The sequence below is a fragment of the Centruroides vittatus genome, unplaced genomic scaffold (assembly GCF_030686945.1).
Source record: "Centruroides vittatus isolate TY-2023 unplaced genomic scaffold, ASM3068694v2 contig_166, whole genome shotgun sequence".
Taxonomy (NCBI): Eukaryota; Metazoa; Arthropoda; class Arachnida; order Scorpiones; family Buthidae; genus Centruroides; species Centruroides vittatus.
In genome coordinates this window covers 1,508,852-1,522,034 of record NW_027121006.1, presented here as the reverse complement: position 1 = coordinate 1,522,034, position 13,183 = coordinate 1,508,852, and the positions used below count along the sequence as shown (strand labels likewise).

At 28.5% G+C, this 13,183-nt stretch overlaps 1 protein-coding gene across 1 annotated transcript; it reads right to left on the bottom strand.

Moving 5' to 3' along the window:
* Positions 1 to 8,661: 8,661 nt before the first annotated feature.
* Positions 8,662 to 11,882, bottom strand: LOC136968975 (neuropeptide CCHamide-1 receptor-like). Its single transcript, XM_067263050.1, has 2 exons — positions 11,808 to 11,882; positions 8,662 to 10,042 (listed from the first exon to the last, which is right to left on the bottom strand). The coding sequence occupies exon 2, from the start codon at positions 9,921 to 9,923 to the stop codon at positions 8,844 to 8,846; it is 1,080 nt and encodes a 359-aa protein (XP_067119151.1). The 5' UTR covers positions 9,924 to 10,042; positions 11,808 to 11,882; the 3' UTR covers positions 8,662 to 8,843.
* Positions 11,883 to 13,183: the final 1,301 nt, after the last annotated feature.

The window sequence follows — 13,183 nt, the reverse complement described above, 5'->3', positions numbered from 1 at the left end:
AAGTTAAGCCACGCCCCTCCGACATGATTTGTTAATTTTGTTTTGTCTAACCAGTAATAAATTGAATCAATTTCACATCTGGTATAATTCTTCTCCTATTTGTAGATTTAAATTAGCTTTCATCCAATAGAAGTTATTAAATAGTTTAAATGACAGAAGAATTTCTAATTCTTTCGTCACAGTCAAATAAATTTATTTGTTTATTATTTAATTAATAAATGTTGATTTTATTAATTAAATTTTTTTAATAAAATAAAAATGAATGAATTGTTTGTAAAATAAAACTTTAAATCTACTGATTAATAATGAATAAAATTTTAAAAATTTATGATATATTAATTAAACGAAAAGTAAATAAATACATATAATTTTCGAGTATTTTATTTTCTTTAAATAATTTTAAAACGTTAAATTAATTTTAAATATAGAATTATTTCGTTTGTTTATTCTGTTACGACGAGCGATTTAATTAAGTTTATATTATATTAAACATTATTTAATATTTATAGATTTAATAAAATGTATTTACAAACTAACGAAAGAGTTTCATTAATTAAAATTTTTTAAAAATTAATCACAGCAAAACCTGCGTAAACCGGTACCGAATATTTTGGCAGATGTTCGTTTTAAACAGGTTTTTTTCTTAACAGAAAATCGCTCCTTCTCAATAATTTTCTCGTGTAAGCAGGTTTTTCGCTTATATCAGATTCCGTTTTAGACAGGTTATATTGTATTTTATACGTAAAAATTTTCTAAAAGTAGTTTTTAATATTTGAATGTTATAAAAATTATTATTTTTTTATAAAAGAAAAAATATGTTTTCCTTTTTATTAAAGTGTGTTTTAGGGGAAGAACAGTTTTTAGTCATTTTGAAAATAAACGTAAAGCTACTTTACGTAATAAAAATAAAAATAAACATGACTAAAACTAAGTAAGGGCACTTAAAATCACTACTTATAAAATTCAGTTTTATGTATTAAAATCCATTTTTATCTGAAAAAAATAAAAATAGAAATAAAAAAATAAATGTATAAAATCTTTTCTTTAAGGTCCAATAAAAAATTTTATTATTATTTTTTGAATTAATTTAGTAAAAAGCTTGGCTCTTTCCAGTCGAAACTTCAAATACGTTTCAACTTACTCTACTATGATGATGTACTTAACTGTATTCATTCATTCAGATAAGTTTCTCAATGCTTTTTACTTTATTTTTATTAATATCGTTGCAACTTCTCAATTTTTTATACGAAAATATTGAATATTTCCCGAATAACTCCTTCCTCATTTTTCAAATTACGTGTTGTTTACACATTTTCACATCCCTTATAATTTTCTAATTAACTTATTAAATGTGAATATTTAAGTGAATCTACTTTAAATAAATTATTAAATGTTTTTCATATACATTAATTGAGTTAATTGTAATTAAAATTTCGATAGTTGTGATTGGTCATATTTCAAATTCTGACCAATTACAGTTAATATCAAATTTTGAATTTAAATGTAAGTTCCTTATTGGATTTTATCTGCTGTTCTTTTAAGTTGTTTATGTTCATAAAGTAATTCAAATTTATGTAAAAAATATGTATTAAAAATACATATTAATTTATATCTTGGTATTAATAAGTCTATTTTAAAATATATTACTTGATGATTGGTTTTGGGGATATTTTAAGCATTTAAAACTATAAAATCAAATAAAACACTTTTTTGTTTTTTAATTTTATGACAAAGATTATATGCGGCCCCACCGGTGGGCGAGTGGCCTCCGTCTCCGCTCATTCTGGCGGAGACCAGACCCTAAACACCGGAGTTCGATCGGAGGTTCGAACCTCACTCGGACGAGTTGGCAGCAGGAGTTTTTTCCGGGTTTTCCTCCTTGCATATGACGCCTGAATAGGGGCCAGCTTCCCCCCAAGTCCTCCCGGAAGGCACTTCTATCTCCCTTTCTCGCGGGGGCCGCCTCATATAAGGCCGACTTTGGTCGCGTCCGTGACCTCTCACCTGTCTTCTCGGATTGGCTGTCTTCTATAAGGCCGACTCTTCCCACTCTGTTCTCTTCCGGCGTAAAGGCCTGAGTTGCCAAAAACGCCTCTGGCCCACAAGAACAAGGATTATTGCTGTTAAATTTACATAAGTAGACAATTGTGTTTGCTGTTTTGTGCTGCCATCTGTTATCAAGTTTAGTTAGAAATATAATCACTTCCTTTTAAAACCAGCAAAATGATTTTTACCTTGGTATTTCATTTATGTCAATAGGTAAATTAATATCATACAAAACTATTAATAATTGAGAAATAATAAAAATAAAATCGCCTGGTAAATAAAACTGATACTTCATTTTATTAATCGTGTATTGTGTGATTGTAATTAAAATAACCCTAATTGAATCAATCTAGAAGGAATTTAGCAGTTTAAATGTGATATGGTGACATTTCGTGACATGCGAAACACACTTTAATTTAAAAAATTAATACCCGAATGTGTCGCTATGGCACTTTTGGCGCTGCAAGTAACGGGCATTTTATTTTTGAAGACACTTATGCTATATTAGCCCTCAGCAACTCAAAGAATACTGCTCAATATAATCCCATTCTGAAAGTGTAACACCTAAAGGCGATGAGCAGACTCCTAATTGATCCTGTGTGACGTTTCTCACGTGCTGTGTGATGCCGTCCTCTAAGGCAGCCGAATTTGCCACTTGTCATGGATAAATTACGCTTTTTACATAACTTACGTATCGTCTTTTATCCTTACTTGTAGCGCCAAAAATGCCATAGTGGTAAGTTTTGATAGTAAATTTTCACTGAAGTAAGCTTTGCGTGTCCTGGAATGTCAAATTTGGTGGCATTTGGGCAGCTCAATATATCTTTATAGAGGTGCTTGCTATCACCAGGTATGAAGTGTAACTTCTTTCATATCATTGTGATATTGTAGTTGTGTTTTCGTATAAAATGTTTTACGCTTAGTTTGTTGCCAGGATACAATATTTATTTTACAAATTCGTGTAAATTCATAACTCTCCTTTTCAATATTACTATGAAAAATTAACGATTTCGTGTAACAAAATAAGTTTTGTCACTTCTTCGATCGCCGATATTACTGTAGTCACGTGACAGGGTGACGTGCCACAGGCCATGTAGCTTAAGCCACTCACGTATGACACTTATAGCTTCTTCTCAGCCCTTCTCTTGACATTTCTATCCTTAACCACATCTTTTACATATGAATGACTTTTTCCTTTTTTTGCTCCTCCTTTTGTCCAATTTCAAGGTCGAGAAAGCAGCCATTAAAGACACTCGTTTCACCCACGTGACTATCAAGTATGATTAACGTTGACGTCATAACACTATATTTAATTGTGTTGGAAGTATTAGTGTTGTCAGCCCGTGCCAATGCTGTATCGATGTTAATAGTTTAATAAATAATGCATTTTAATTAAGTAAATAAGTTTAAAAATAATAATAATAATTGGTGTGATTGGTCAGATTTTAAATATTTAAGATATTTAATTTAAATTTTATTTGTGTATCGGATATTATTTGTTATTCGCTTCTACTATAAACGTATAAAACTAATTAAAATTTATATATTAATAATAAATATGTTTTAAAATTTAAAATGTTAAATAAATAAGTTTATCTTTCTAATTTAATTTAATGATTTTTGTTTTAATTTCAATCAATTAATCTATTTATTTTTAAATTTTCGAATCGATGTCTTCGATTGGCTAAATATTTTAAATTTTGAATTCAAATACTGATCCTCTATTGGCTGTTCACGAAACACCGAGTTTTTTAAATTTTTTTAATTGGCTTAATTGTATAAAATTAATAATTTAAATTTACATTTGAATAACGTCTTCGGCATTTACGTTACATTAATTCTTTACAGTAATTAGTTTGAAGATATTGATCATAAGGCATGAAATAATTGTCAAAAGATTAAAATTACGTCCGTGGGATGGGTTATAAAATTTAAATTTTTATAATTTTTAAGTGGATTTTTTAAGGTTACAAAATAAATAAATTTATAGTTAAATTCCAATTAAATTTTTCATTATTTTTTTAGCTAAAATGAAAGTTGCATTATCATTTAAATTTAATAAAGATTCAAGATTTATTTTGTTAACAGCTGCGGGTTATTGAAGTTTCGGGAAATGTCATATTTAATTATTAAAAATCCTTTAAGGTAAGTATTAAAATTTAATAAGGAAATGTATTTATGTCCGTATAATAATAAATTCCCTAGCAATATACATTGTTTTCCTTGTTTTTTCATAAATTTGTGTTCACTTGAATTGCTTCTCTGTTGGGGTTTTCGGGTCGTTTAGTTGCATCAATTAAACTAGAATTTTTACTTTAAACTTATTCTAATGTCCTTTTTTTCTGCAGAAAATAAATGGCTAATGGTTTCGCCATTTCCGTGCTTTCCTTCGAGATAAAATTTAAGACATTTTGATTAGTTCTTGCTTGTCTTTGGTAATTAGGATCAGGGCCAGATTTAGAGATGCCAACAGGGATTTGTACTAAGGACCTTGACCCAGAAATGGCAAAGTTTAGTATTTTATGAAGGACAGATTTATCTAGAATCTGTAGTTTAGGGTCATGCTAGGAGGGTGCAGTTTAGGGCACCAAGTTTGTTTTTAATTTGTGGAGAAAAAATAATCCCCCTCTATTTCATTTAGAAAAAAGTAACGTAATGCTAATAAACCATGGTTTAGGGCCTCTCATTGTAGAAGGACTTCATATTTTTAAATGAGAAAAGGGCCATTTATTGTTTTATATAGGATCGGAATTGAATATAAGATGCTACGAAAGCACAGTTTAAGGCTTTACATTACTAAATTTATTATTTATTAAAATTGAAGGGCCCAAAATTCGAAATGAGTCCCTGATGTTATGATAGAAAATTATATAAAAATAACGTAAATCAAAACCTATTATTTGTTTTACTGAATTTATTTCGTATTCACAAAAAAATAAAATAAAATAAGTTTTACCTTATATTCATTCAGCTCCGAAAAGGATCAATAACATCCTTAAAAAATATTAATTAATTAAAGTGTATTTTTGTAGTTTTTAAATATTTAAATTTCATGAGAATTGAATTTAAATTTAATTTATTAGTTTCAAAATTTAATCGATTTTAATAAAAACTCGATAAATATTTTCTAGCGAAATTTCTTTGGAACCTGAACAAGTTTTTTTGTGAAATGTTGGGATAACAAATTTTGGAAAATTTCATTTCGATAATCTCTTATTAAATTTTTCAGGAAAAATCGATGGCGTGATGTTTTCTTCTCGATAAATATTAATTTTAAAATATAAATTAAATAACAGAATTTTAAATCATTAAATATTTATCACAAAAATATTTTCGCTTGTAACTTGATTTCGGAAACTTTTTACATTTATGAAATTTCGATATGTTCTTTTACATCATTATTTTGTTAAATTTATATAAAAGTATTCAATTTTACAAAAATAAAAAAATACACAGAACATTTTATTAAATTTAAATTATAATTAAAAATAATTATTTGCCAGTTTTATTTTGTCAATTTTCACTAAACACGTGACTTTCAATTACGTTTCATGTCTATTTTTATTAAAACACGTGACTTTTAGATACGTTTCATGTCAATTTCTATTATGCACGTGATTTTCAGTTACGTTTCATGTCACTTTCCAATTAACACGTGACTTTTGAGCACATTCCAATACCTTGACACACTTTAAAATCATTTAGGAAAATTTAAATGCTCGTTTATCAATCGATAGTTTTTAATTGATGATATGAAAAAATACTTATTTTTTAGCTTTATTTCAAGCTATTTGATGTGCTACGTTCTGAACATTTTAAAAATTTCAAATTTCAAACGTTTCGATTTGCAATTTAACACGTGATTTCCGACCGGATCGGATGTAAAACATTTAAATTTAAAACTTCTTTATCTCTGCTGTTTCTACAGTGAAAAATTATGTACATTTATTAGAATTTATTTTTATTTCTGTTATTATCATTACTATTTTAATATTTAGTTGTACATTTTCTATTTTAAACGTTTGAAATCTTCTCTCGTTACAGTTTAAATCGATCTAAAGTGATTTACATTTAAATTAATTTTAGAGAGTTGCTGATCATAAATAGATTTTTGTGACTTTTTAAATGTTTTATAATGGCCAAATTTTAATTTATTTATGAGTTAAATGGTTTTTATGAGTCTTAATTTCTTGATTTTTTTTTTTTTTTTTTTACTTTCAATCTTCTCTATCACTTATAACAATTGTTTATACGGAAGAAAACACAATTTTCAGGATCATAAATTTGGATTCAGATAAATCTTGACTTCTAAACACACATTTTTATGTTTATTTAGTGCGCTTAATGCGCTCGAGTGCGTTCAAAACCCATATAAAAGTTATCGAACTCTTCTAGATACTCAAAATTCTACTCATGTTTTTCATCTTAATGCCTTACTTAACACTACATTTTAACTTATATATACTGTATATAGTTTCATATGGCATTCTACACACGCAAAGTCGTTACAGAATTTTTATGATTAATTAATACAATTTACTGGCCTAAACTTTGTGCTAAAAAGTTAAAAATTAAACTCTGTAATTAAAAAAAAATAGATTTTAATTAAGCTTGAAAAGTTTGTTGAATGTTAACAAGGGGAGAAGAATTGAATAAATTTACTAATTTCACTATGTTCGGAAGACTGAAAAAATACAAATTTATCAAGAAAACTTGACTTTTTAGGAAGAAAATGCAATCAGGAGATGAAATAAATTTATTTTTTTTAATTGTTCATAATTTTATACGATGTTTTTTCACCCGTTTGTAAGTTCTTTTGCCTACCAATATCATAAAGAAACTTGTTATAGTAAACAGTAATTTGTTTTCTTCTCTGTTCTGATGAAGTCATTTATATATTTATTAAATATTGATCAAACTATTTCCCAGAGGATATTTTCTGCATCAGAGGAAATGTCTTACTCTCTTAGGAACTGTTATTTTGACATTTTTCTCTTCTTTGATTTGAGATCCAATTGTAACAACCAACAGATACGTGTCCATCATTCAGTCTTGTATTTGAGTACAAAACACTACAAAATAAATGCTTTAAAATTTAAATATTAAATTATTTGCTTACTTGCCAGATATTTACCTTAAAATATTCATGGTTTTTCATGCCGTAAATTAATCCGCAGAACCTTTAACAGTTACGGTTTTACCTCGATAAAATATCAAAAAGTCACTTTAAAATTTGCATAAAAAACGTAAAAATAGCTTTAAAATTTCTTACAAAAGTTGTAAATTATAAAAGATTTTATTGCTCTGCGTGCTGATTTCAAAATAGTCTTTATATAATATAATTAAATTTTTTTATTCATATTAATTTAAATGAAAAATATGTTTAATATTTTGTAGTATTTTATATTCTAGAAAATAAATTTTAATTGAAATTCGAATTATTCGTTTCAAATTTCAATTGTTAGGCGTCAAAATTAATTTATTGTTGATTTGTAAATTTCGAATTTTTCAATTTAAAAATTTAAAATTAAAAAAAATGACGTTTTAGAATTTAAATTTTCAAAATTTGGCCGTTATTTTCACTTTCAAAAATGCAAAAAGTGTCAATTACATGTTTAAAATATGTCAGTTTCTCGTTTAAAATTCAAAAATTGTCATTTTAAATTAAAATATGATTATTAGTAGTATTAAGTGTCATTTTACTTTCTCGAATGTTATATATATAACAGAGGGAAAGTACGGCAATGGGTCAAAACATCACCCAAAATTTTCACATGTTTGGAATGGAGTGACCTTGAAACGTCTAGAAATAAAAAGTTAAAGTCCGACGGGGTATAAAGTGGAAAATAAAGGGAGGCCCACTTACTGGTTTTACAAAACTAATTTTTACTTTTAAAATTAACATTTTTGCCATTTCATAATAATTAGTAATATAAAAACCCTTTAATAAAACCGTGTAATAGATGGCGCTACACATAATTTTGACTTTTTTGCCAGGAAAGTTACGCAACTGATAATTGGATTTTTTTAATTTAATATTTAAATTTCACACGTTATGAAATTCATATATCATTATTGTTAATTTACTTCACATCATCGATTTTATTTATATTTATTATTATTATGTAAATTGTTAAAATAATTTTCTTATATTTATTAGAAATAAATGACGAATTATTTATGATTTATATATATATTATTATGACATTAAAAATTTTGAATATTGTCTGCACGAAAGGAAGTTCTCTACGCTTTTATATATTTATACATTTATTTATTTTGAATTCTTATCTTTCTTCGTGACCTTTAACGTAAAGAGAATCAATTTATATTATTGTATGCCTGGTGTTTTGAATTTTCTACATGTAATTGAATATTGAAGTCAGAATTAATTTTTTGAACGATGGTTTCCAACCGTTTAATCAATTCTGTAATATTCTTCTATTATTAAAATCTGGTAATAATTCTAATTTAATAAAAAATATTATTATTATTTTCAAAAAATTGAAATTTTTATTATTATTTACTTACATCATAAACTACATTATATATTTATTTACCTTCATAAAATAATTTCAGTTTATAAATTTTTGTTGTTAAAAATATACTGTGCGCATTATAATAAGAAAGGAAATAATTTATTTAAATTTTTCAAGCAGATCTTGCTTTTTTTAAATTTTTTTGCGTAGTTTCTTTATGGACATTGTGATTATCTGGAAAGATTCCTCCATGTTTTAATATGCAAATTTAATTTCTTTATAAATAAATAAAATATAAAACAAGAAAACCCTCCAGAATCACACACGTGTGGATGTGGTAAGACGAGAGTTGCTTCTAGAAGAAGATTTGGTACCAAAATGTATAAATCTCTTCTTCTTCTTAACAGGACAGCAGCAACAAAAGAGGTACTTTCTAAAGTAACTCCTGAACACCCCACTGATGATGCAAAGTGTTATAGGATTCATGCAACTATTAACGAATGTCAGCACGTAGCTACAGATCTTCCATGTGTTCCAGAATTCGTTGTATAGACTTAAAGAATTGGGATGGAAGTAGAACCACAGCATAAACACGTGGTTTGGGAAGAAACAGATGGCAAAAACGATAACCAGAGCCAGTACGATGCGAGCCACTTTGGATCTGGCTCTCATGTGCTTTATGTGACTATCGTTCTGTCCTATATTGTTACGTAAACTCAATAACAAATGGCGTGCCATAAATACGTAGAAAGTACTTATGATGATGAGAGGGAGCGTATATAATAGAAAAAACTTCACAAGAACTATGGTGCGTGGGTACCATAACATGAGATGTAACGGGAAAGGATAGCACACGTTTATGAATTTACCACGGCCTTTTAAATGTAATATATACGAGTAATGCGCTCCAGGTACGGCTAGACCTATAGAAGCGCACCAGATGCCTACTGTGATAAAGAACGTGGAGTATTTGGAATGAGGATTTTTATACTTCTGCATCGGCACCACGGTGGCTAGATAGCGATCGATGCTAAGCACTGTCAAGGTTAAGACCGTTACTCCAACTGACACATCTTTTAGAAATTCGCTAAGTTTGCAGATCAACTCACCGTAAGGCCAACTCTCTACGATGTACACGGTCCCTATGAATGGAACGGATCCTATGATAACAATCAAGTCACCAATGGAGAGGCTGATGATAAACATGTTAGGAACGCTCCTCATCGATTTATTTTTCAAAAATATGTAAAGCAGTGTACCATTTCCAAGCGTGCCTACTAAGAACACTATAACAAGCACTACTGGTACTATATAAGTTTCGGGTCGCTCCGAATAAGGGATGTAATCGCTGAAATTAAATTCTGTGTAATTCACTTCGCTGTCGTTTATCCAAAACATGATAAATAATTATACAATTCTTCAAGTTAAGATCCTGTTTCTGTGGTCCAAAGATGACAAATATTTATTTATTTATTATTATTTTTTTCGATCGTTAACTGAAAATTCTTCCGTTATGTCTGAAAAGGAAACAATAATTTTCTTTTGTTATTTTTGAAATGTTTGTTAATTAAATAATTGTTTTTAATTAATTATAAACACCATTGTTAAAAGAAAAATTATGATAGCACATTTATTAAAAATCTCTCGTCCATGATCGTCCCGCCTCTACCGGTGATTACAGTCGACAAATTAGTTATGTGACGTAAATATGACATAACAATCAACATCAAATATTATCGCCGTTATATTTTTTACGTCATGAATTTTGAATTATTATTAACCAATTAGATTCAATTTTGTTTTTTGTATCCTTAATACTTTACGAAAACTTGTGTGAAGCGTGACATGTAATGAATAATCAATACTCGCATTTAAATAATAATTTCTACGTTTATTTATTTATTTAAACAGATACTTGTTTGTATAATTCAAGTCATAAAACACTAGTTTTAAAAACAAATCATTCATCTGAAGTTTTGAAAAAGTTACTAAAATTTTAGAAGCAGTTTAAATCTCTTAAACAGCAAATTTATCATTTAGATAATTAATTAGCGCATACAAATCCTCTATATCCTTCTGATGCTATGTATATATTTAATACCACGAAGCTACAAAATAATAAAATTAAATTTCCAAGCTGTTAAACGTAACAACATTTCTTAGAATATTGCAAATGCGATCAACTATATCCACTTTACTGTTTGTGAAGTCATTTGTGGATGCTGCTGTGTCTTCTTTTATATAACAGAATACTGGAGGATGGTGTAGAGATAAGAATCTTCAAACTATTATTGATATAAATGCTAATTTTCTAAGTCTAGCAATCGACTTGTCAGCCGGTATGAAAGTCATTTCATATGTAACGAGCAGCACGGAATTGATGTGACGTGTCATTTTCAATTTAGAAATGCACACTGCTGAATGTAAGACTGTAATGAAATAAAGGTTTTAGCACCGTATTAAACTATCTCGCTTTCAATTTTTCTATGTAGTAACTTCTCTCATAATTCTTTCGTTTATTGTGTGCGACCACAATGGCTTATGTCTGTTAACGACATCTTGCCTTTAGCTATTGATAATTAAGCGTGTAATTGCTGATACCCAGTATTTATGTCTTGGATATATCCTATTTTATGTTTTTCTTTATTGCTAAACTGCTGATCGATATAGTCTCGTATGGTACTGATCGTTTTTCTTGACGCGAATCGCTTATGATTCAAACGAATGACAAAGATTAGTTTTGGCGACGTGTTATTGTCAAATTTTTTTGCCAATATTTTGATTTATTTGGCATATTATTTATTTAATAAAGCAATGTTACGTTATACTACAAAGGAACCGAGTCAAGTAAATAAAACAGATCGTAGTAAAAGCTAGCTTATACAAAATAAGGCCTTAAACAAATTAACGTACAAAATAAATTATAAATGGCAAATTCATGAATATTATCTCGCAATAAAATAAAATATACAGATTAAATTTTACATATAAGCTCATACAACTTAACGATAGAAAAATCCATTAAACTAGCTCAAGAAACAGAAGAAAAATACAAAATATTCTCCAATGTATGCACAACTCTTGTCTATACTCTCACTTACAATATTCATGAGTAATAATGTAGAGTCGATCTGTAGGTCTGACTTTTTTTTTTTTGTTACGACATAAAACAACTTTACGACTAGAAGCAGTCATTACAGTTCATAAGAATCGAGAATAAATCTAAAATTATTTTTTAAAAAATCAATAAAACTTCTAACGAGAAGAGAAAAATATACTTACAGATCTCTTCAATAATTTTATCATTAAGATATTTTTGCTTCCTTCCTTACAAGAAAAGTTGCTGCGAATGATTTCGACAGTGGAGCGCAATCTGGTGACAGTTATCGGAAACACGGGAATGATAAGTTTTGTTCCAAATACCATCCCACGGCATCGTCAGCGATGAAATCTTCACGCCATTTTAAATTAAGTAGTGTTGATAATCAGGCGATGACAACCGGGAGCGAAAGACTCATTACTAATCTTCTGATAATCTCCACTTATGGAATGACAGATTGAGATTAAAAATATAAATATTTCAGAAATGTGTGCCACCACAGCTCTGAATCAACGACTAAAGTTACAGGAAGAGAGGAGGATAAATAAATAAACAAACTATTAGCGTGCACACATGAAAATATTCGGAATGTCTACTATTCTTTTCTCGCTTTCAGAAACGTCAATTAAAAATTCTTTGTGTTGTTTTCTTATTTAGAAATTCTCTCCTATTTAAGATAAACCTCTACCGAAATCCCTTGTTATTTCTACTGTAAAAATATCCTCTAAAAACCTCCACTTCATTATATCATCTTTATTTTTAATCTTCATAAAAGTTCTCCTTTCATATTCTTCTAACATTAAAATTTGACTTATTATTTTTCCTAATCTAAAAGATACTTTTATAAGTAATTCCTCTATTATTGTATTTCTCTACTGAAACTGTTCTTCAAAAGTCCTCTCGTATTTTCTCCTCTATAAGTCCTCATTAAAACTCTCCTCCATTCCTTTTTTCTTTTTTTTACTTTTATAAAAAAATTCTTGAATTTTGTTTATAGAAGTAAAAAGTTTTCGTAAAATTTTCTAGAAATGTAAACGTTTTTCTATAAAATTCAAAAATTTTGTAGAAAGTGAAATTGGAGATAGGATTTAGAATAAGAATTTTTAGTGAAGAGGAATTTTTCATAGTGAAGAGCTTAGGAGAATAAATGCTCATTTCTCCTCTAAAAATCCTCACGAAATTGCGCTTTTACGAAATCTAGAATGGAGTTTTCTTAGTTTTTTTTTCGAAAATCCTTGTTAATTTTGTATTTTTTTTTCTTTTTTGACAAGACTGTGTCTTGTTTATAAAATCGTACTGCCGGCTTGTGTTACCAGCTTAGAGGTACGAAGGAGTACGTGTCAGAGTTGTAATTTGGCACAGAGTATTAGGTGCCCAATTCATTTGCGCATTAAAAAAATCCAGACTTGTAGGTAGTCAGGGGACCGAGAACCGAGCCAAAATAAAATACAAAATGGCGACCCTCTTCTACAAACAGGCAAAACAGGCACCTCACTACACCGAAGTCAGGTGGGGAGAGTACCACCCGCAGTCATTCTAGGAAGTGAACTCTGACCTA